Below are 25353 nucleotides of genomic sequence, written 5' to 3'. Positions count from 1 at the left end.
CAATTAATACGTTATATACACGTAAATGTCTATAAGATATACAATGCCCAGAAGCCACACATAATGAAACAAATTTTAAATATAACTTAAAAAAAACATTTAGACATACATCATGGCCATTTCAGCCGACGAGCAAAGTGCTGCCCAATTTAGACCCCATCAACCTACACTTTCAGTCCGTTTTTGAACGGTGGGGAGAAACTGGAGCCTCCAGAGAAAATCCATGCAGACACAGGGAGAACATACAATCACAGACAGCACGGGATCACTGGCACCATAACTTGCATTGTGGCGACCGCTACGCAAAGTGAGGCCAAGTAATTTCAGAGTATGGCAAATTAAAAACATCCATGCACAACTTTACAAATGGCTGAAATTAATTTAAAAATCGATATGTCTGAATCTCAGTAAGCATCCATTAATTATCTGCAATGATTTTCATCACTAGGAAGCTAAATATAAGCCTTTAAAATGCATTAATATACATTGAATAATCTATGCATCAATTTGTCAACAATACAAGGCATTTCACTTTTTCTTAAAAATTTCTGTAAACTCAACTAGTAGATCAAGCAGCAATTTAAAGGACATTTTTAGTATCACCTGAATATTATTCCAGTCAAAAATTACAGATCATTGTGTGATATCTTATGTTGTACAAAAATATTGAACACTACAAATACAAATGAAGAATAGCAGGCCACGTTGAGATTACACACTATAGTTTGCCAATATGACACATTGTTTTTGGGTAAACATATTCTTATTATTTCCTTTTCTTTTGTGTATTTTATTTTGATTTACATCACTATTGAAATATAACTCAACATCTAACGGATTCATAGGGAGCAAGCAGTTTTTTGAGCGAAGTACCAGAAGTTTCATTACAAGCACACCTATATCATTAATGAGTGAGAAAATGATTCGTTTTACAACTTGCTAAATATTTATAACAGCTCACCCATGGCACTACCAAGTCAAAATTACTTCATTATTTCAATTTTGGCAGGAAAAAAATTCACTAATTTACAGTAAAGTTGTAAGAAATATGGATGGAATATGGAAGCTAATAGCTAAAGCTAATACAAGTTGAAACATAACAGCAGTATTCCACCTCTCACAGTGGTGTGTGTATGCATATACTGGATGTGTATATAGATATACACACAACACTATGTATGTTTATGTATTCATCTACACACAGTCATGTGCCATATAACATCTGTGATCCCATAAAGTTATAATAGAGTTCCGAAATCCCGATCGGAGAATGGGACGTAGCGGATGTAACCGTATAGTGATTGCAACAGCTTCCCACATGCAGCATGTATATCTCATGTCTCTTTTACATCAAGGGATTGTGCTGCAAAGGGTATAATGGCACCCCTGCAAACTCCAATTGTGGCAAGTACAGATTACATATTAGCCTATTATTTACAATGCATTTTATGTATACAGTCCTACAGTATTAACCTAATTAACCCAAATATTCCCTTGCCAGATGCATTATCTGAAATACAGTAAAATATGTGCATAGTATCATGGCTATTTAGTCAATACAGGTACACTATAACATCCCGCACAGATAACACCCACATTGCATAATGTCCTATTTCACAGAACGTATGGCTTGATACATACATTTACAAAATATATAAACATACATACAGAACAATTCCGATTATCCAAAAGGATTAGGACTGGGACTATATTGGATATGTTTTTTTTCCAGAAAACTGGTCATTCAAAAAAAAACAGCCCAGTAGCAACAGCCAATCACTTGTTTAAACAACAAGTTTAAGCATTAAAATAAGGTTTAATTCTTTTTAAAAAAAAAAATGCTGGCCGCTGATCACCAACACCTCCCACAGCAGCCGATCCCTGACACCTAAGTACTGCTGTCACTGATCCCTGGGGAGGCTTCCAAAGCTGCTGGAACACTCACTGGTGAGTTGGTGGACACTTGTCTCCCTGGTCGTGGCAACTCCCAACCCTGACGCCCAATTCTGAATCCAACCCTGCTAAGCCTACCGTACATGCACTAGGGAGTCTGGTGTGCATGTGTGGAAGTAAGCAGAGGGAGGGTTCAGAGTCAGTGTCGGGGACCTCCATTGTGCCAAAAAGGGAAGGGGAGAGGAAGGAATGCCACTGAGCCTGAGATCCTGCTCCCGCCCAGGAGGCCATTCTCCTTGATGATGCCAGGTCAAGGGATTCTTCCGGGCACTTACGGCTGGGAGACAGCAGCACGCAGTTTGAGAGGGAGAGTTGGAGAAAAAAGTCAATAGGGGAAAGTAAAGAAGAAATGGGGAGGGAGTTACCTGAAACGAGCAAAACCATTGTTCTAATTTCACATCAGGTGAATTATTTTTCAAGCTGAGGTCAATTAAGCTCCGAAAAAATTTTGGATAAATGAAGATTTCTGATTTTGGAGAATCAGAGTTGTATTGTATACATAGCACCCAATTAAATAATCCAGAAAAAGATTCCCAAAGTGAGCTAATGCCCCAAAGCAGTCAATTTGTGAATTTGGCGCAGGAGAAAACAAAATTACACTCGAGTTCAAAGAGGCTAATATTGCTTGCAGATCTCTTGCTTACCCACCAGCATGGGGAAATTGTGACACAGTAAGGAACAGTGCTGCCTCAGATCTCCAGGGATGCAGGTTCATGCTGCCTACACACTTTCCCACGATCCTGAGTTTCTGCTGAATGCATTTCTTCCCATATCCCAAAGGTAAGCCGGCGCGCAGTGATTACTGTAGATTGCCCCTAATGTATGTGAGTGGAAGGACAAAGATATTTGTTGATGGGCTGCAAAAGAGAATAAACTATAGGCAAATACGTGGGATAATGAAACTTGTGAGAATGTTCTTACAGCTTGCATAAGCTCAATATGTTGAATGAACTGTCAAAAACCAAAAAAAAAAATCATTTACTAATAACCAAATGCAACTTTCTTATCAATATTTTCTAAAAATTGAGAGCAAATTTACCAGACTACACTAAAGCACAGACCTCAGATTCCCAACTCATTGTCCAATCCTAATAAAAAAGTAAATCTGCCAAATGCTGTTATATGTAAAAAACCACAAAAACTGCAGGTATGCTGAAATCTTGAGGAAGTTTGCTGCTAGAGGATCAGGCAGTATTCATGGACAGAAAGAGTGTATCAACATTTCAGGTCGGGGCCCTGTATCGATGCTCGATAAACTCCAGACCCAAGAAAGGGCCCGGTGCTGAATCGTTGACTGTCCATTTCTGCTCATGGACGCGCTGCCTGACCCGCTGAGGTCCCTTGACCCTCCATTGTTTGGTGCTATCTGTATAACCACTTCCTTTTTTGGACTTTGAGTTCTAAAATTACTACCTTCTTTCATTCAAATACTAGGAGTCACATGGCAGCACATTTGGAAATAGAACTGGCAATTAATGGAAAAACGACCGAGGTTCCAATTCAAAACAGAAGAGTGAAATTACACCATGGTGGATTTTAAGGAAAAATTCCAGTTGTTGGGACAATGAGCACATTTCAATACAGTAACATTTCGTTCCGAAATGTCTATAACTGGAGATTAAAGTAGTAATAAGTTTTCCATGTTCAAACAGATCTCCAGTGTTACTTGTAGCTCATTTTCTCATCACACTGTTGCTTCAGGAGATATGCATTCAATTTGCTTTGGCCATTTTTAAAAAAAATATACAGATCAATATTGTCCAAACAATTTTTTTGAAATTGTAAAGATTATCTTCAATCAGATTTCCTCAAGGGTCCAAATCTTGACACTCGCCTCACCCACTCTTCATTTCTTCATTCACACGCCTTTCTTCTGTAACACCAATGGCTACACAGCTATCAACACGTAGCATCTCCCTCAGTTGCTTGGGAAAATGTAAAACTGTTTTTGTCTTCACTATTTCCACTTAGCATCGACCCAACCAGTTTCCAGGTGGAGCCACAACTTACTTGCACTACTGCCAGTTTAGTATACTCCTTTCAACGCTCATCATCCTTTCTGTCAAAAAACCAAAAGAAGATTGAGTGACTGATTTGCAGAAGACTTCCATTCAAGTCAGCAATGGTGATCCCATGTTTCCAACTGCCTGACCAATTCTCCATCCTACTCCCACAAAGACCTACCAATTATGAGTCCTCATTTCAACAACACCCAATGTGAGCTAATGGTACAAGTATTCTTCTAACGAGGCAGGTCACTGCCTTCTAAATGTGTGATTTCAACAACTTCAAATAATCAGCCATTTCATCAATGAAAAATCATATTTCCACCATTTTAGTTTTCATTACATCATGGTTCTACTCTATTGGGCTCTAGACTGTTTCTTGCAAATTTTGGAATTCTGATCATCAATTCTGCTGATCTTTCCAAAATGTTATTGCATTTTTTGCTTTTATTTCAGCTCTACTGGTATTAACCTAACCTATAAACAATCTTCTAATTCTCTCATGCCAGTATTCAGCCTGATGAGAAAGGATCAAAGAAAAAAGCTTCGGCTATTGCTACAAATTTTTTTATCCCCATTACTGACTCCACCTTATCCTATTCATTAGCTTGATATTAACCAGATCGGCTCCCAACCTTGAACCATCGTTGCAATCTATTATAACTTGTTTATTTCAACCTTGGTAAGTGTAACACCTTAAACCACATTTTTGCCTCAAATTACAAGTAAATATCAGCCACAAGCTCTGTAAACTTTAATATATTATAGTTCATTATCCATTCCTTCTCATATTAAATCATATTCAAATGACTCTGTTTCTCAGTATCTATCATGTATCAACATACCAAGAACACACAATTCCCTCATATTTTTTCCTAATGTTAATAAAACTTTCCTTTCCTACATCTTCCTCTCTATTCCCAAAAGCTTTTTCTTATCTAGTCTTAATCCCAAGATCTTTTTCTTAAAGCTCAATGTTAATAAATCTTTACTGAAGTACCTCTAGACCTTTTCCACATGACATTTGTACGCCTTGATTCTGTTCTTCCCATCAAACAAATGTATTAAAACAAATTTAATATCTGCTCAAATTAATTGCAGAAGTATTTAAAATGTCATTTCTTCCCCAAGTAACCCAAATCATGCTTTTGGGCATTGTTTACACTTGAATTCAATGTGAAGAAGTGTTCCAAATAGAGAAAATCTCACACTTGTTATCCACAAAAAATTGGCAAATTTAATATTGTGTAGTTGTGAAGGACCTTGCAAAAATTAGTCCTTGAAGCAATCAACACTTAAAATCACATTCTTTCATCACTCCATTCTGCATTTTACGATATTTGACTAACAAAATGCAGAGAAAAACAGTGGAATGGCCTGCGAGAAACTTCGTTTTGTAATCAAGCTCAATATGATTGTTTAGACCCATAGAACATGATGGCACAAACAGACCATTTGGTCCTTCTCAGCTGTGCCGAAACATCATTCCACTAGTCCCACTGACCAACACCCATTCCACAATCCTCTAGACCTCTCCAGACCTCCCCATCCATGTATCTATCTAATTTATTCTTAAAATTTAAGTGAGTCTGCATTTACCACATCCACACTTCCACCTCTCTGAGAGAAGAAGTTCTCTCTAATGTTCCCCCTAAACATTTCTTTCACCTTAAAGCCACGTCCTCTTGTATTTATCTCTCCTAATCTAAGTGGTAAGAGCTTACTCGCATTTACTCAGTTTATACCCCTCATAATTTTGTCACCCTCTATCAAACCTCCCCTCATTCTTCTACACTCCAAGAAATAAAGTCCTAGTCTGTTTAATCTTTCCCTTGTAACTCAACTCCTGAAGACAGCACCACTCTAGTCAATCTTCTCTGCACTCTTTCAATCTTACTGATATCTTTCCTGTAATCTGGCAACCAGAATTGCACACAATACACCATATTTGGCCTCCACAACATCTTATACAACCTCACCATAACATCCCAACTCCAGTTCTCAAAACTTTGATTTATTAAGACCAAGATGCCGAAATTACAACCATGCCTACCTGTGACACCACTTTCAGGGAATTATGTATCTGTATTCCCAGATCCCTTTGTTCCTCCACACGCCTCAGTACCATTTAGTTAGCTACCTTGGTTTGTCCTTCCAAAATGCAACACCTCACATTTGACTGCATTAAATTCCATCTGCGATTCTCTGGCCCATTTTTCTAGTTGGTCCAGACCCTCTGCAAGCTTTGAAAATCTTCCTCACTGTCCACATGCTTCTAATCTTTGTGTCATCAACAAACTTGCTGATCCAATTTCCCACTTCATCATCCAGATCACTGATATTGACACAAACTACAATGGCCCCAGCACTGATTCCTGAGCCACACCACTAACCATAGGCCTCTAGTCTGAGAAGCAATCATCTACTTCTCATGGAAACCTAGCACCTGAACCTTCTGAACTAACTTCCCATGTGGGACCTTGTCAAGGTTTTACTAAAGTTTATGTAGACAACATCCACAGCCTTTTCTTTATCTTCTTTCTTGGTAAGCTCCTCGAAAAACTAAGATTTGTTGAACATGACCTACCACACACAAAACCATGGTAACTACCTTTAATGAGCCCTTGGCTATCCAAATACTTGTATATCTGATCTCTCAGAACACCCTCCAATAATTTAACTACTACTGATGACTGGCCCACTGGCCTGTAATTTCCTGGTTTACTTTTGGAGCCTTTTTAAAATCAATGGAACAACACAAGCTACCCTCCAATCCTCTGGCACCTCAGCCATGGCTCAGGACATTTTAAATATTTCTGCCAGGCCCCCTGCAATTTCTACACTTGTTATCCACCTTTATTCACTGTAAGGCAGCAATAACCTTCTCCTCTTTAATCTCTATGAGTTCCATGTCATTCCCTTCCCTCCTTATGCCAGTTTCCTGAATAAATTCTGATGCAAAAAAAGCTGTTTAAGATCTCCCCCATCTCGCTAAGCTCCACATATAGATGACCATTCTGATCTTCTAGGGGACTAATTTTGTCCCTTACTAACCATTTACTTTTAACATATTTGTAGAACCATTGGGTTTACTTACACATCATCTGCCAAAGCAACTTCATGCCTTCTTTTTGCCTTCCTGATTTCCTTAAGTATTTTCTTACATTTTCTATACTCTTCTAGTACCTCATTTGCTCATTGTTGCCTGTGCTTGCTATACACCTCTCTCTTCCTTTTAACCAGATTGCTAATATCCCTTGAAAACCAAGGTTCCCTCTGCCTGTTAACTTGGCCTTTAATCCTGACAGGAATATGCAAACTCTGCCCTCTCACCATTTCGCCTTCGAAGGTGGACTGAACGCATCCTTGCCAGAAAACAATTTATCCCAATCCACTCTTCCTAGATCCTTTCTCATTTCCACAAAATTGTCCTTTCTCCAATTTAGAATCTCAAATTGAGGACTAGACCTATCCTTGTCCATAATTAACTTGAAGCTAATGACATTATGATCACTGGACCCAAAATGTTTGCCTATGTATACTTCTGTCATCTGACATGTCTGATTCCCTAGTGGGAGATCAAGTATTGCATCCTCTCTCATTGGTACCTATGTATTGAGATTTAGAAAACTTTCTTTAGATAATTTTTTTTTAAAGAAAACATTTCTGAAGATTTAGAAAACTTTCCTGAACACATGTGACCAACTCCAAGCATCCAGCCCTTTTACAGTATGGGAGTCCCAGTCAATGTGAAAAGTCAAAATTTCCTACTATCTCAACTTTCTGATTCTTACATGGGTCCGATATCTCTCTACAGATTTGCTCCTCCAATTCCCTCTATTGGGTGGTCTATAATACAACCCTATCAGTATGGTCACACCTTTTTCGTTCCTCAGCTCCACCCATATGGCCTCTGTAGACAAGCCCTCTGGGCTGTCCAGCCTAAGCACAGCTGTAATATTTTCCCTGACTAGCAATGACACCCCCTCCCCCTTTCATGTCTTCTCGAAACATTGAGCTGCTGGTCCTGCCCCTCCTGCAACTAAGTCTCTCTGAGCCTTTTCAAACTGCAGTGTAAAATTTTCCAAGGAATCCTCCCATGAACCGGAATTGTGAAAATTTTAGACAGGTCCAAAGTAGGGCTGTGGCCCTGGACCACCCTGCAATGTGAATAGGCAAGTAGCCAAGCAGGGGAAGCCTTGTGATGTCAGTGCTTGCGTGCTGCATCATTTAGGCAAATAAAATGATAAGATTCATACATCCTGACAACAGCGGGCCACTTCAGCAGTCTTGTGAACAATCCATATTAGAACTGAGATGCTGAAGGTCCTGATGCATATGAAGGCTGACAAATCTCTTGGGTCTGATCAGATATATCCAAGGACATTGGGAAGCTAGAGGAAATTGCAGGTACCCGGCTGAGATCTCGGGAGTAATCATTAAGTGCAGATGAAGTTTCAAAACTAGAGGGTGGCAAAGGTTGTATCTCTATTCATGAAGGGCTGGGAATTAACTACAGGACAGTGAGCCTAACATCTGTGGTTGCTAAATTACTAGAGAATATCCTGTGAAAGATGATACAGGTATACCATACCTGTAATAACATGGTTAATATGTTCCATGCAATTTCAGTGCTATGGAAAACTGCATTGTTCAAAGCATTATTACAATCCACTTTAATGTAATAATTAAAATTCTATAAGAGGGAGATACAAAATGGATCTTTATTGGCAATAAGTGAGTACCATACATTAAGAAAATATTTGTCTAATGTAGATTTGTGTCAAATCACTCACGAACTTTCGGCAAAGTTAGATCAGTGCCTCCGCAGGACAGTGCAGGGAGCCCGATCACAGCAGGGACAGCAAAAACTTTTAAACAACCACTTAACTCTCTCTATTCCACAGAAAATTCCAGGGGTTCCCCTCCATACAAACTGGTGTAGTTCAGTGGTTGGAAACTCATTGGTCTATCACAGCAGAGACAAAAAGAATAGATTCTCATCAGTGTAAGATAGCATGCTCAGGATACTTCAGGGAATTTGATCACAGCAGGGACAGCAATAACTTTCAACACAGCCACTTAAGTCTATTTCACAGCTCAGCATCTATATTTCAAATATTTTAGTGTCTTGTAAAGTATTATGAGGCGGTTTAAATAGAAATAACAATAAAACTTTAAAACTGCAGGTCAGAAATTTCAAACCATTTCTATCAAAACCCACGATTTTCAAATCCATGTTATACAGGGTGTGCCTGCATACATGCACTCAAGCAGACAAAGGCTGATTATGGAAAGTCAGAAGTTTTAAATTTAGATATATAGCATGGTAACCAGCCCTTCCAACCCACAGCTTGTACTGACCGAATATACCCATGTGACCAATTAGCCATAACCCACTCCCTTGCCGCCTTCCAATAACCTTCAACACCCATCAACCTCTGCCTTAAATATACCCAACTAATTTGGCCGCCACAGCTACCCATGATAGCAAATTACAGAAGTGCACCACTCTCAAACTAAAGAAATTCCTCATTTGTTTTAAATGGGTGCCCTTCACTCCTAAAGTGATGCCTTCTTGTACTAAACTCTCCTACCATGGAAAACAACTTTGCAACATCCACTCTATCCAGGCCTTTCATCATTCGAAATGTTTCTATGAAGTCCCTCCTCATTCCTCTCAACTCCAAGGAGTAGATTCCAAGAGCTGTCAAATGTTCTCATATGCTAATACAGTACAACTCCGACTATCCAAAATGGTTGGGACTAGGCCTATGTCGGATAAACTTTTTTTTCGGAGAACTGGTCATTTTTAAAAAAACAGCCCAGATGCAACGGGGAGGGTAAAGAAGAAATGGAAAGGGGGGAGGGAGTTACCTGAAACGAGGACAATCGTCATTCTAATTTCATATCAAGTGAATTTGTTTTTCAACCTGTGAGGTTAGTTTGGTTCTGGAAAAATTTTGGATTAATAAGGATTTCGGAGAATCTAATTTTGGATAATCAGAGTTGTTCTGTATCTCCATTCCAGGAAATGTTCTTAAAAAAGAAGGCCGTACTCAAAGTGAGGCCTCAACAGTGTCTTATAAAGCCTCAATTCTCATCCCTGGTCTTGTATCCTATTCCTCTAGATACGAATACCAACACTCCATATGCCTTCCTCACCACCGATTCAACCTGTACAAGGACTCCAGAGTCCATTTGAACCACTGAAGTTTGAATTTTCTCCCCATCTAAATAATAGTCTGTCCTTTTATTCTTTCCAACATTGTATTTCATTTGCCACTTCTTTGCCCATTCTCCTAATCTATCCGTCTCTCTGGAGCCTCTCCACTTCCTCCTCACATCCTGCTCCTCCCCCTAACATAGTACCATCTGCAAAGTTAGCCACAAGCCATTTATCCCACAATCCAAATCACTAACATACAACACAAAAAGAAGTGGCCCCAATACTGAACCATGCAAAACACTAGTGGTAACCAACAGTCATCCCGAGTAGGATCCCTTTATCCCTAATGTTTCCTGCAGATCAGCCAAAGCTCTACCCATGTTAATATCTTTTCTTTAATTCCATGGGCTCTGATCCTGTTAAGCAGCCTCATGTGTGGCATTTTGTCAAAAGTCTTTGGAAAATCCAAATGTACAACAGTCACACTGCTTCTCTTTTGGCTCAGCCTGTGTGTGGCTTCTTCAAAAAAAAAGATTTGTCAGGCATGGTCCCTTAAGGAAACCATGCTGCTTTGGCCTATCTTGTCATGGACCTCCAAGTACTCAATAACCTCATCTTTGGCAATCAACTCCAACAACTTCCCAACCACAGGACTATAATTTCCTTTCTGTTGCCTCCCTCCCTTTTTAAGTAGCAGAGTGACATTTACAATTTTCCAGTCTTCTGAAACCATGCCAGAGTGTATTAGTTCTTGGCGGATCATTACTAATGTCTCCACAATCTCTATAGCTATTTCTTCCAGAACCCGAGGGTGCATTCCATCTGGTCTGGGAGACATGTCTACCTTTAGATCATTTAGCTTCCCAAGCATCTTCTCTCTGGTTGTCATGATGCCACTCACTGGTCTTCCTTGATGCCCTTCAATATAATGCTCACGTCTTCCACAGTGAAAACTGATCCAAATACTCAATCAGTTCCTCCACCATCTCCTTGTCTCCTATTACAATTTCTCCAGTGTAATTTTCTATCTCCTATATCTCTTCTCACTTTTTTTTTAAACACTCTTAATATACTTTAAAAAAAAGCTTTTGGCATCCTTCCTAATAAACTTCTTAGTTGCCTTCTGTATCCTTGTAAAAGCTTCCCAGTCCTATCTCTTCCCATTTATTTTTGTTTCCTTGTATGCTGCTCTGTTGCTTTTATTTTGGCTTTGACTTCTCATCAGCCAGGTATGTAATTTTTCCATCCAAATATTTATTTTTTTGGGAATATACCTGTCCTGCACCTTCCTTATTTCTCACAGAAAGTCCAGCCTTTGTTGCTTTGCTGTACACCCAAATAGTGCACCTTGCCAATCAACTTTGGCCAGTTCCTCTCTCACACTTCTGTAGTCCCTTCCTAACTCCCTAAATTCCCCTCTTCAGACCTCATCCCTTTTCCTATCTACTGACACATCTGATTTTAGTTTCTCCTGTCTCAGATTGCAGGGCAAATTCCCTCATATTACGATCACTGCCTCCAAAGGATGCCATTACCTTCAACTCTCTTATCAACTCTGGTTCACGACACAATGGCCAATCCAGAATTGTTGTTTCCCTGGTCGGTTCAGCCATAACCATCCACTAAATTTATTCCAGCACCAATCTGAATTTCCCAATCAACCCGCATACTGAAATCCCTTATGACTATTGCACTTTTTGAATGCTTTCTCTCTCCCTCAGTAGTTTGCAGTAGAATACAACTCCCATCAGGGTCTTTTTAACATTAGTTTCTTAATTCTACCCACAGGTATCCTTTTCTGACTCTGAGGGCCATAATGTCATACCTGCCAACTTCCAGTTACACTACGATATCAACCTTATTCTTATACTGCTGGCATTTAAACACAAGAACTTCAGTGCTGTATTCATCACCCTTTTCAATGTTGATTCCAAAGTACACCGAGTTAAATCCTTTGTCTAATGGTTGCAAACTGTCTAGCCTTCCTCACTATCTTGCTACACAGTATCTATTTGTGTATCTTCTACCCTATTCACTGCCCTCTTATTCTGGTTGTACTCTCGTGCCAAGCTAGTTTAAGTGCCAAGCTAGTTTAAAGCCGTCCCAACAACTCTAGAAACCCCCCGCCACTATTCAAGTGCAACCCCTCCTTTTTGTACAGGTCATATCTCCCCCAGAAGAGATCCCAATGATCCATTAATCTCAATCTCTGCCCCCAGCACCAACTCTTCTGCCATGCATTCATCCACCATAACATCCCATTACAATCAAGACATTACCAGCCTTGAGGTCCTGCTTTTTAGTTTCCTTCCTAACTCCCTAAATTCCCCTCTTCAGACCTCATCCCTTTTCCTATCTATGGCACTGGTACCAATATATATCATGATTACTGGCTGTTCACCCTCCCGCTTGCGAACACTGTGGACTCATCGGAGACATTCCTGACCCTGACACCAGGGAGGCAACATACCTTCCAGGAATCTCGATTTTGTTCATAAAACTTCTTGCATGTTTCCCTAACTATCGAATCCCCAATCCTCTTCAACACCCCTCTCCCTTTCCCTTCTGAGCTCTGTGCCAGAGGCCTGATTACTTCTGGTACTTGTACAGGTATGCACTGCAATATCCGATGCATATACATCTGTGGTCCCATATTATTCAGTTACCGTGAGCAAGTCCACAGCAATTTAAAAAAAGCAATTGCTAGCTATAGGAAATTGTATAATGTATACCCAAACTGATCCGACTGCTCCACTCTCCCCACAGGCCTGTGTATCAATCCCCACACTGATTCCACTCCCCCGCTCTCTCCCCACAGCGCCATGTCGGTTCCCACACTGATCCCACTGCCCCGCTCTCTTCTCACAGCACTGTGTCGGTCCCCACACGGATCCCTACTTACAAATAAAAAGTTTACAGGTACACTACAGTATTTCATATAGCTTTGTATATAATATGGTGTTCGCATAACACCCAATTTCACAGAATTTATCGTGGCTATTAAGCAGCGCATACCTGTATTTATTGTTGAGGGGGATCAGCCACAGAGGTGTTCTGTGTTGACTGCCTATTCCCCTTCACTCCCCTAATAGACACCCAGTTAACTGTCTCTTAGGTATGACTGTCTCCTTACAACTGCTATCACCCCCTCTGTCTCCCAAATGATCCAGAGTTCATCCATCTACATTCCACAGTCTATAAGGAGCTGCAGTTGGATGCACTTCTCGCAAGTGCAGACATCAGAGACACTTTGCTCTCCCTGACTTCCCCGCATTCTTCAATTGGAGCACGCTACGGTCCTACTGTGACTTCCACCCTACTCTGGGTTATTACAAAATGATCTTACCGGAAACCGCTCGAGCCAAAGACTCCAACTCACTACTCCTACAATGGCCACTCCAATAACGGCTGCTCCACGTGCACCTGCTTTAATCTAATTTGTTCCTGCTAATGAATCACGATGTCTACTAAAGCGCCAAGCCCCACGAATGCTCCTTTTTAAACTCTCTCCCTGTTTTGTGTGTAACTCACTCTCCTTCCAATTAGATTGGCCTACTGAAGCCTACTTATTTTACCGAATAGCCCAGTACGTCTTTGGAATATAGAATGAAACTGGAACATCCACAGGAAACTCTCGCAATCATGGTTGAATGTAAAAACTCCTTTCAAACAGCAGTGGATTTGAACGCGGGCCACTGGTGCTTTTAAATAGCATTATGCTAATCACTGCTCTAACGGTGGAAGTCATGTCTCACAATAGGATTGGTTTTTTGAAGATGTGACCAAGAAGGTTGGAGCAGAGCATAGGTTCCTCAAAGTAGGGTACTCTGGTTGATTAGGTTGAACAGGATCCAAGATAGGATAGAAAATTGGCTTCATGGAAGAAAGCAGAGAATGATGGTGGGAGGTTGTTTTTCAAGCTGGAGGCCTGTGACTAGAGGTGTTCCACAGGGTTTGGTGCTGGGGTCAGTGCTGTTTGCCATTTATATCAATAATTTAGATGAAAACATACATGGTATGATCCAAAAGATTGCAGCAGGATCTTGATCTGTTGGGCAATTGGGCAGAGGAATGGTTGTTAAAATTTAATACAAAGATATGCAAGTTGTTGCATTTTTGGAGGCCTAAGATGGGTAGGACCTACAGAACAAATCGTGAGGATCAGGGAGTGTTGTAAAGCAGAAGGACAGGGGAGTCAAAAACTGTTTTTGGCACATTGGCTGTACTCAGAGCATTGAATATAGAACTTACTAGGTCATGTTGAAGTTGTACAAGACGTCAGCGAGGCACCATTTCACATTTGCTATTTATTTATTGTCAGTGTACTTACATTTGGAGTGTTGTGTTCATCTTTGATCACCTTGCAGCAGGAAAAGTGCTGTCAAGCTGAAGAGGGTGCAGAAAAGATTTGCAATGATGTTGCCAGGACTCAGGATGCAGAACTACAGGGAGAAGTTGAGCAGGGCTAGGAGTTTATTGCTTGGAACAGAAGGATGAAGGGTGATGTCAGAGAGGAATTTCCAAATCATAAGAAGGTAGAGATCAGGTAAATGCAGAGTCCTCCAACCAGAGTATGGGATTGATTACCAGAGGTCATAGGTTTAAGATGAGTGGAGGGAGGGGGAGAGATTTAAACCTGAGGGTTTAAACCTTTTTTTTTTAAAAGGGCGCTGAGTGTATGGAACTGGCCACTGGAGGTGGTGGTTGAGGCCGATCCTACTGTAATATTCAAGAGAAAAGGGACGGGTACATGGATATGAAAGATTTAGAGGGATATGGCCTAATGCAGACAGGAGGGACTAGTGGGATATTTGGGTCAGTCAGCATGGGCAAGTTGGGCTGTTTCCATTCCAAACACTACCTTGAAACACCAAGACCACCCTAGGACACTGAGCTCTGCATCCTTTGGTTGTCCACGTGACTAAATAACATTTATACCATAGCTTGCTTCCTAACTCCAAATAATTACTCAAAACTATCAATAATTGTGATGAACTACATTTCCTTTCAAAGACATTGTGTTGCCCTGGTGAAGAATCAGGATGCACTCTTGTCAGAAGTTGATTCTCATCAGGTATGGAAGCCGATTTCGTATTTATGGAATTGTACAGTACTGGCACTGGAAGAGTACAAAGGTAAGGGAAATTGAAAGGTAACAATAGAAGAATGCTGCCACTTTTCACGATTATTTCAAGAACAAGAAGGCAAAGAATTATCGTTTTCAGCAAAATGAGGCATGCAAAGACCTTTTAACAGTAGTTATGATCCACAAATTAAAGGCTTTCAAGAGAATTGGATGGGCATTGAAGAGAAAATGTTGCACAGTAAACATTCCAAAAGAGTAGATGAATCGGGCCATTTATATTGCCCAACTAGGTTGGGTTAAATGGTCAGTCACCTATGATTTTATAAACTTCACTGGCACCCTGTACTATTTAAAATCCACTAACCCTGTCCACCCATTTTTAAAGTAGCTGCAATCTTAATAATTAACAAGGATGTGCAGGTTACGATGGGGAAGAAATATACACAGTGCATCAAATGAAGAACTTTTCAATATTTAGTGTAATTTAATTTTAATTAGGGAACAGACTATAGTTAAACTCATGTCTACAAAAAAGTACATTACTAGGTGAAAAAAGGCAATTTTAAAAGTTATCACTGAAATGTGGATAGAAATGAACCCAGATCATTTTTTGTCTTTAATACACTGAAAGGCTTTTAAAAATATGAGCAGCTTCAATTCCAAAACAATATTCTAATACAATTTCATGTTTTTATGCTACCCCAGTAAATTTGAAGTTATTCTTTGTTCCATTCGACTTCTCATTTCAGTCAAACAGCCATTCAAAATAAATCAAAGCAAAGCAATTTCCAAAGCAAATTTTCATTAAACTTTGCAAAGTGATTAGATTAATGACATGTTAACTTGCAAAAGCCAACCAATAAATCAAACATATATTTTCATCATAAAGTCACCGGTCTTTTCAATCCCTCTCCTATCCATGCAGAATGTGCACATGATCCAGAGAATAAAAGTTATTTTGCCACAGGAGGAAATAAAAGTACAATGCAGACATTTGGTGTTTAATTCTTAATAACGATATTTTGTAATTTAGAAGCATCATTGTTTAGTTAAAATGAAATTTCAAAGATACGACGACTTATAATTAAATCTGTATCTTACATATTTAAATTTTGTTAGCATAGCGCTTAGTGCAGTGCTATTACAGCGCCAGCGACCTGGGTTCACATCCAGTGCTGGCAGATGGAGAACAGACAGGAAAAACCATTACAGGAAAGACATTTATAATTGAGAGGGTGAAAAAGAACCTCACAAATGTGTGTTCAGGACATGAACATTTTATCTGAGGAAAGGTGACATGACTTGGTTTGTTTTTCTATGGAAAAAAAGTGGCTATGGGAAATCTGATCGAGATGCACACAATTATGAAGGATAGAGATCGGACACATAGAAAAAGATCCATTTACCTTAGCTGAGTGGTCAAAATCCAGAGCATAGATTTAAATAATTAAATCATTGGGTGGGGGGGATTATTCATGTTTGGACTCTGGAACTCATTCCCTGCAAGGATGAAGGATAGAAAGACCATCATAATCAGTGGACCTGAAGAACCGAAACCTATCAGGCAAATTACCTAGTTAGAGCTGAAGGTGGAATTAGGCAGCGATAATGAGCCAAATAGTTTTCTGAATTTATTCAATGAATTCTAATCATAATTCAAAAGGAATCAATGAAGCACTTCAGCCATGTCTGCCACAATAGCAGGGATTTCCCAGTGACAACCTATTTCAATTCCCCACCCCATTTCACCTTCTCATGTGCTGCCAGACTGAGATCACTCACAAATTGGAACGCCTCATATTCCATCTCTGCATCCTCCAAACGGGTGACATTAACATAAACCTCAGGTGTCTGTTGCCCCTCCCCCACCCCGACAGTAAGTCTGTAGACACTGTGATTGAAGTAAAAATACAATGCAGAAGAAACTCAGCAGGTCAGTGTACTTTATCTAGCAAAGATACATATGCATAGCTAACATTTCAGGCTTGAGCCCTTCATTGATAAAATGTTGGCAGGCACCCAAACTAAATGGTAGGAGGGACAGGGTGAGGAGCACGGTTCCAAAAATGGCAGAACTTGTTCACACTCTAATAACATTCTTTGACTCATCCCACACTCCTCAAATCAAAGGAGTTGCCATCCCAGCTTCATTCACTTTGTTGCCAAATTCCACCCTGATCTCAAATTCACCTGGTCCATCTCCGGCGACATTCTCCCCTATTTTTATCTATCTGTCTCCAACCCAGGAAACAAGCTTTCTACTGACACATTTTACAAACCCATCATCTCCCACGACTACTTTGATTACATTTATTCGTACTCATCCCCCTGGAAGGAATTCCCTTCTCACAATTTCTCTGTCTCCACTGCATCTGCTCCCAAGACGAGTTCTTCCAGTTCGGAAAATCAGCACTTACCTGCATCTCCATTTCCTGCTCATCTGCCCAGATAAACGCCCCCCCCCCCGACATAACAAAACCAGGATTCCCCCTGTTCTTACCTACCATCCCACTAGCCTCCGCATCCAACACTTTCCTTCCACCACCTACAAGACCCCAACACTAGACACACCTTCTCCACTGTACCTTCTGTAGGTACCACTCCCTCCGTGACTCCATTGTCCATTCATTCCACCCACCAATCGCACCTTCCCCTGTGGCTACAGAAAGAGCTAAACATGACCCACACCTCCTTCCTCACAATCATTCAGTGCCCAAGTTCTTTCAAGCGAAGCAACACTTTACTTGGGTATTTGCATGACTTATTTACTGTATCTGGTGCTCCCTTTGTGACCTTTTCTATAATCTGAGAATGGGTGCAGACCAGATGACTTCACTGAGCACCTTAGCTCTGTCTGCATCAGCGATAGCGATCTCCCAGCCCCCAACCACTTCAATCCCACAACCCACTCTCATCCTCATGCCTGTCCTTCGTTTCATGTACTATCCCACCAAGACCACCCATAAATTGGAGGAACAGCACGTGATTTTCTGGGCACTCTCCAACTAGATAGCATTAAGATCAATTGCTCTAGTTTCTGCTGGCACACTGTTCTCCCTCCCTTCCCTTTGTCTTCTTTCCTCCAGCTTTCTACCCTCTTCATTCAACATTCACAGAGCAATCCCTCTTCACCCTGCTTGCTGGCGTGCCCTCCCACCCTTATCCACCTATTACCTCCTGCTTTTGAGACCACACATTTCCCTAACCATTTTGTTTGGGTGCCTGCTGGCATTTGTCATACCTCGATGAAGGGCTTAAGCCTTAAACGTTGGTAATGTATCTTTATCTTTGCTTCATAAAGTACAGTTTGACCTGCTAAGTTTCTCCAGCATTGCAGTTTTACTCCTTTTCCCTAGCCTGCTTTCACAGAGCCAAACCACACACCCCCAAGTAAATTCTCACCTTTCCTCTCTCCTGTCCTACCCATAATCCAATGAACACCTTTAGTCTGTATACGTCCATTGCCCTTCTTCCCATCCTTTTAATTCAGGCAACTCCCTGTGCAGAGGCCTGTATATTTTTTACTTCCTATGTATGTTGCAAGGCCTGCTGGGTTCATCCAGCACCTGTGTTTTACGACAAAAGGAATCAATGCTTTGTTTGAATTCCGACTCCACAGAACAAAGTATCTGAAACGAACCAATAGGTGCACTGATGTTTTGGAAAACATCTATGCCTCAATAGCAATGTATTTTAACACAAATTATTTAAAGTAATGAAGGGTGACATGGCCAAAGTTTTGAAATGCTGGACCATTTTGGAATATATAAATCACATCCAACCCCACACCTTTTTTTTGTATTGCAGCACAACTCTGATTCTCTGAAGTCCTTAATTGTCCAAATTTTAAATTTTTTTTTGATAAACGAGGATATCCAAACCAAATCAGAAATCCTCATTGATCCAAATATTTTTCGGAGCCAAACTGACCGGGGACCTCAGGCTGCAAGTGACACTGCAGACCTCGGGCTCTCAGGCAATTATTTTGGTGATAATTAAACATTACTTTAATGCTTAAAAAAGCCTTCCCTTGTGGTTTGATGTTGTTTAAACACTGCTACAAGTGACTTGCTCTTGCTACTGGGGTGCTTTAAAAAGACCAATTCTCTGAAATAGATGAGGTCCCAACCATTTCAGATAATTGGAGTTGTACTGTATTCAATTCTGGAATCGCTGTTGCTGCTTCTCCCTTCCAGCACATTTTTGTTGACATATTTTCTCATTAGATGTTACAGATTAGATACAGACTCTTCCAATAGATGAAGCACCACCTCAAAAGCAAGAATGTGAAAAAGGGAGCCATAAGAACGCAAGAAATAGTAGAGTAGGCCATCTGGTCACTTGAGCCTGGTCCACCATTCAGTAAGATCAGAGCTCATCTGGTCATGGGTTCAACTCTATTTACTCACCTATAATCCTTAATTCCCCTTTTCTTAAAAAAATCTAATTTAATGAGTTAGCCCCCACTGTTTTATTGGACATAGAATTCCAGATTCACACTACTGCAGGGAGAAGCAGTTCCTCCTCATCGGTCTTGAATCTACTCTCCAAAGTAGAGACTATATCCCCTAGCTCTAGGATCAACTGCCAATGGAGATATCTTCCCTAGTTCTATCTATTTATTCCTTTGATAATTTTATACATCTCAGTAAGATTCTCCCCCCCCCCACCCCTCTAAACGTCATTCAAACTCTCCTTATTTGTCCCCCCCCCCCACCGCCATGTATGGAATCTGGTGAAGCCATTCAGCACCAATACAAAGCCTGCATATCCTTTCAAAACCAAAAATGCACTGCCTTACCCGTACGTACCCTGTCCAGTTCCAGCAGAACCTCCCTGCTCTTAAATTACATTCCTCTAGCAATGAAGAACATTCTATTTGCCTTCTTGATTACCTACTTCATCTGCAAACTTTTGTAATTCATATACAAATCCTCACAAGCCTCTGTGCACAACATACTGCAATGTTTAATATTAGTCTATTTATCCTTCAAAGTAGGATTCACATTACCATGTGTTCTCCATCAGTCAAACCCTTGTCCTCTCACAACCTTTCTATATCTCTCCAGACTGTTCCCTCTACAGTTTTTCTACTAAATTCTAACTTAGATAAACATTAACCCTAACCCTTTAAATCATTTATGTACAACGTGAAAAGTTGAGAGCACAGCACCAATCTCTGCATTACATCATGAATTGCCAACCAGAGAAATACCAATTTAATTCAACCCCTTTCCTTCTATTGGTTTAGCAATGCTCTATGTTAATATATCACTCCAACTTTATACATCCTTACCTTATGCAGAAGTCATTTGTGTGGCTTTTCTATAAATTTTAAGTGCATCACACTCATTGTTCCATTTTATCCACTGTATTTGCTAGATCCACAAATAACTCCAATAAATTAGTTAACCATGACCTGCCCTTCCTGAATTCATTATGCAATTGCCTGATGGAACAATATCTAGGTATCTTGCTATTTCTTCCTTTAACAATAGCTAAAAGCATTTTCCCACCTACTGACTTTAAACTAACTAGTCTACAATTACTTGCTTTTTTTTGCCTAACTCTTCTTTTAAAATAGTGACATTGCATTTGCTAGTCTTCCAATCTGCTGAAACTTGTCCAGAAGAATTGATAAATGACCACAAAAGCATCTGCTGTAATTTCTGACAAATCCTTCAAAATTATCCTTTGGCACAATGACAAGATGATCAACCTGTCCTAAAATAAACTACAGGATTATTAGAGCAATGGTTCATTTTAACCTCACCAAGATCCACATTCAGCCATTTTCCTAATGGATGAAGAGCAGAAATTGGAGCTAAACACAATCTTATTTTTGCTATACATGGACATGTAAAGCAGATATATGCATTGAATCGGGAATTTGATCAAAACATTTTCCACCTCGAGCCAACTCAGTAAGGACAGCTTTCAAGTGCCTCATCTAGTGTAAAGCATCGATCAAAGTAGGTTATCAGGTGATTGATCAAAGTAGGTTATTAGGTGATTGAAAACATCAGATTGGCAGGCTCAGATTATTACATTCCACTTATATTCTTGGTTTTTAGTTCATAGCGATATCATGCAAATGATTACAAAGTAAGGACTAGCTCCCCTGGAATAATTATTCCACAAGGGATAATCTAATTTTTTTTAAGATGGATATTTGAAAAGTTTAATAATTATATCAACATTAACTTTTCATAGATCTGTGTAGACTCATAGAGATGCATCTTCACAAGTCAACAGAATAAAATTATCCAAATCTCTGAACAATGATACAGTAATCCTGACCTGTCATCACAAAAGAACCAAGGCAAAGTCTCATTTTAAGACACAATGCTTCAGAATATTGGAGGCAGAGCACAATGGTGGAACCAAACCCAACTCTGTGGAGCCCAAAATAAAGTTGGAAATAATTTAAGCAGAAATTTAGTCACACGATAAATTAGCTTAATTTCGTCATTTAAAAAATGTTTCTATTAAAATCATCTGCGCAATCTCTTTTGTCGAATGAAATTTCACTAGAGGACATACATATCCATATCCTAGGGTTAAAAATCTCAATAGTCAATCATATTATGTATATGGCTGCAACCAATTAATAGTAAATTAGACTAATTTTCCCCCCCAATATCACTTCAATCAGTCACCAAATTTAGTACAACATAAGCACCTTTCAAAACTACTGCACTGCTTTAAATTGAGTTAAAATAAAAAGTTTTTTAATAAAATTAGATTGGAAGAAAAGCAATTTAGGATTAATATTTACACAAGACAACAGATTATTTATTGCTTATTTAAGATTTGTTCTGTCATCACCAAGTGCAACTTTAAAACAAAGTAACCAGGATCCCTGCAATTCCCTGGAGCTGCTAGTAGTCCAATAGTTAAAAAATTATACATACAAGGAATTTAAAAATGAGCCCACACAATGGTTCAGTTGGAACAGCAGGCATGATTGAGGTATGAATCTCAGGTTTGATCTGAGATTCAGATATTCTTTGCCAGATATTAATGTAGCTTTTTCCTTTATTTTGCTCTGATGGTTGTAGGGGGAAGGGGAGATTTCCTGCTCTTAATCACTTCTCAATAATTCCCATTGGAAAATACATGAAACATCAGATGCCAACAAAATGAAACTTTGCAAGTGACTGGATTGGGAAATTCATCATGAAGCCACGATACTAAAATCCAATCAATCCTGTAAAGCCGAGCCCAAACCACAAAATCAAAAACTTGTAAAAAAATTAAAAGAAATGTATATTAACTTTAAAAACAAACAACAAATAATATCTTCATCGAGAAACACTATTCTGAAAACAGTGAACAATGGATGGGGATCTCCTTATCATATAGTAAACAAATGATGTAAGATTTTCTCCTTATCTATTTCTTTAGTTTTTTTCTTGGGGGAGGGGTAGGTGGGTTAGAGATAGGATAGTGGGAGGGGTAATGTTTGGGGGAGGTTAGGGGTGTTCTGTAGTTCTTTTTAGGTTATATCTTTGTAACCACAAATGATTTTGATAATTTGTAACATTTCAATTATGTAAATATGGTTATTACTGTTTTCTAATAAATCAAAAAAAATGGATGGGGAAATTTAAAAATCATGTGTACATTGCCACTGAAGACAGAATTGGGACGAAGGAAAATGGTGTCAGCTACACCTTAGCATATATTACAATTCAAATCCTTATTTCCAAAGAAACATTTACTACCTAAAAAGGATCAAATGACAAACTATAAAAATAATTAGATTGCCCCCCCCCCACCAATTTTTGAAACACTATCCCCATTTGAGTACCTCCAGCCACAGCAATGTGAAGTATTAAAAAAATAACACATTTTTAAATTTAGATGCAGCATGGTAACTTAACAGGCCCTTCTGGCCCATAACCAAATGCCACCCAAAAATATCAATTAACCTACAAACCACTAAAATAAATTACATTTATTGCTACATCCTATTAAACAAAGGCACCTTTTTGAACAATTGGCAACCAAAATTAGTCAATGACAAAAAATCTGATCAATACATCTTTTGATGAGAGAATCATAGCGAATGGTGAAACACAAAAGTCTGCAGATGCTGTGATTGTAGTAAAAACAGAAGTGCTGGAGGAACCAGCAGGTTTTGCAGCATCCATAAGAGGTAAAGATACATTACTGACTTTTCGAGCCTTCCTCAAGGTACCTCGAGGGATGCTGAGAGACCTGCTCAATTCCTCCAGCAATACTATGTTTTTACATTTTTCATACAGCATGAAAACAAGTCCTTCAGCCCAACTCATTCATGCTGACCAAATTGCCTTTTGTCGCCAACTAAACTGATTTTATCCATTCACCTTTGCAAATATCTTACAAATGTTGTATTTGTGCCCGCCTCAATCCTGTCCCGACAGCTTGTTCCATATATTCATCACCCCCTGTGGAAAATTGTACTCCCCAGTTCCTGTTAAAATCTTTTCCTCACCATAAACCTCTTTCCTCCAGTGTTCGACTCTCTCACCCAAGTAAAAATGTTCTAAATTTAGAACACCAGTTTCCTTAATAATTAAGATACATCTCAATCTTTTTAAACAATCTTATCAAAACCGTTGAAGTGCAAAACATCTTCTGAAGCATCCAAATGATCATTAATTGAACTGGAGTAACCAGCAAGAACCAATTCCTCGACTCATCATCAAAAATTCAATTTCATCTTTATCATTTTTCACTATTGCACATCATGTCATCAAACTAGGGAGCGCCAATAAATTGAAATAGGGAGCTTGGCTGAAAGTAAATCACCATGCCATCAACGTTCCTCAAACTGATCTGTGAAGTTTCATTAAATCAAGTGCATATTTGCAATCCACAGGTCACAATGGGTTTTCGAGGTAACCCAAGTGTTGTCACCATTTTCAGCATTCAAGCTACAGGTGGCACTGTACGAGGAGTGCCCACCCTTTAAACCCCAGTGCTTCTTTCACTATTACCTCCTCCTGTTGCTGGTTCTGGAGCCTCAGAGCCAGCCCCTGAAGAGCGCCTCCTGCTGGTGCTGGAGCCTCAGAGCCAGCCCCTGAAGAGCGCCTCCTGCTGGTGCTGGAGCCTCAGAGCCAGCCCCCGAAGAGCGCCTCCTGCTGGTGCTGGAGCCTCAGAGCCAGCCCCCGAAGAGCGCCTCCTGCTGGTGCTGGAGCCTCAGAGCCAGCCCCTGAAGAGCGCCTCCTGCTGGTGCTGGAGCCACAGAGCCAGCCCCTGAAGAGCGCCTCCTGCTGCCCCGAGGACTGCTTTTTATTTTCGACATGGCTGCATCAGTCTGGGCGGGGGCAGCCGGGCTCATTCCACCTTCAGGTTCCAGTCAACTGCACGGAGGGCGAGCCCCTAAGTGGATCCCCACGGTGGGCTGCTCGTGGCTCTGGGCTCCCTGTGGAGCCGGGGTGGGGCGGGGGATCCCGACCTCTGGCCGTGTCTGCGGAGAACAGGGTCCTCGCCTCGCGCCATTTTGCAGCAACGTCAGAGCCGGCAGCCGGTCCGCGGGGGCACCTTCCAGACCATGGTCGCCTGCCCATCCCTCCCCGGCATTAGCAGCAGGGCGTGAGAGTGCGGCCGACTGAACTCACGTGGACACTAGTATGTAAATTAAGAAATGGATTAAATCACGGTTTCCATCCAGCCCGTCCTCTGTCTAGGGCGTTCCTGGCTGTCTGGATTGGCTGAAGCCGCTGTCTCAAGCCCACAGACCACTAGAAAAGGCATTGGGCGAACGTGTAAACAAATGTTCGGTCCGATCCACGGCCGGGAACCCGCCCGTGTGCCCACAAACTGAACGAGGGCGAAGCGCAGGGGCCCGCCGGAGAGGAGAGGGGAGAGGGAGCGCGACCCACATCCAATCAATACCGAGCAAATGAGAGCGAGCTCCCCGTCCCCGCCTCGCCGCCAGGTACAGTCTCCTGCCAGCAGGAAGGCTCCTCACCCCAGGAACGTGGGCGAGCCAATGAGGCCGAACCCGAGCGAGGCACGGCTGCACCGGACAAAGATAAAGGAGAAGGGCTCGCATGCATCTGGCTGCCCGGCCCTTCCTTCCCCTCCCCCCCCCCCCGGGTCAGACCGTTTTAATGGGAGGGGGGGGTTCACCCGCTCTCCGTTAC

The 25353-nt window shown here is 40.7% G+C and overlaps 1 protein-coding gene across 20 annotated transcripts in view; it reads right to left on the bottom strand.

Annotated features, from left to right (window-relative positions):
* Positions 1 to 25353, bottom strand: part of adnpb (activity-dependent neuroprotector homeobox b) — a 52863-nt gene that overhangs the window by 27017 nt on the left and 493 nt on the right. For 2 of the 20 annotated variants that reach the window (XM_069883617.1, XM_069883628.1), the window contains exons 2-3: positions 3964 to 4012; positions 2602 to 2768 (exon numbers count right to left, since the gene is read on the bottom strand). The exons of 7 other annotated variants lie outside the window; for them this stretch is intronic. Coding sequence is in view for 5 of the 13 variants with exons in the window: in XM_069883612.1 (XP_069739713.1) it covers positions 2598 to 2668 (71 nt within the window). In the remaining 8 variants the exon portion in view is untranslated. 11 more of the 20 variants (XM_069883618.1, XM_069883629.1, XM_069883612.1 and 8 more) reach the window with 10 other exon arrangements.

The sequence above is a fragment of the Narcine bancroftii genome, chromosome 6 (assembly GCF_036971445.1).
Source record: "Narcine bancroftii isolate sNarBan1 chromosome 6, sNarBan1.hap1, whole genome shotgun sequence".
NCBI lineage: Eukaryota > Metazoa > Chordata > Chondrichthyes > Torpediniformes > Narcinidae > Narcine > Narcine bancroftii.
Note: the sequence above shows the minus strand (reverse complement) of the source record. Positions and strands in the feature narration are given on the sequence as shown.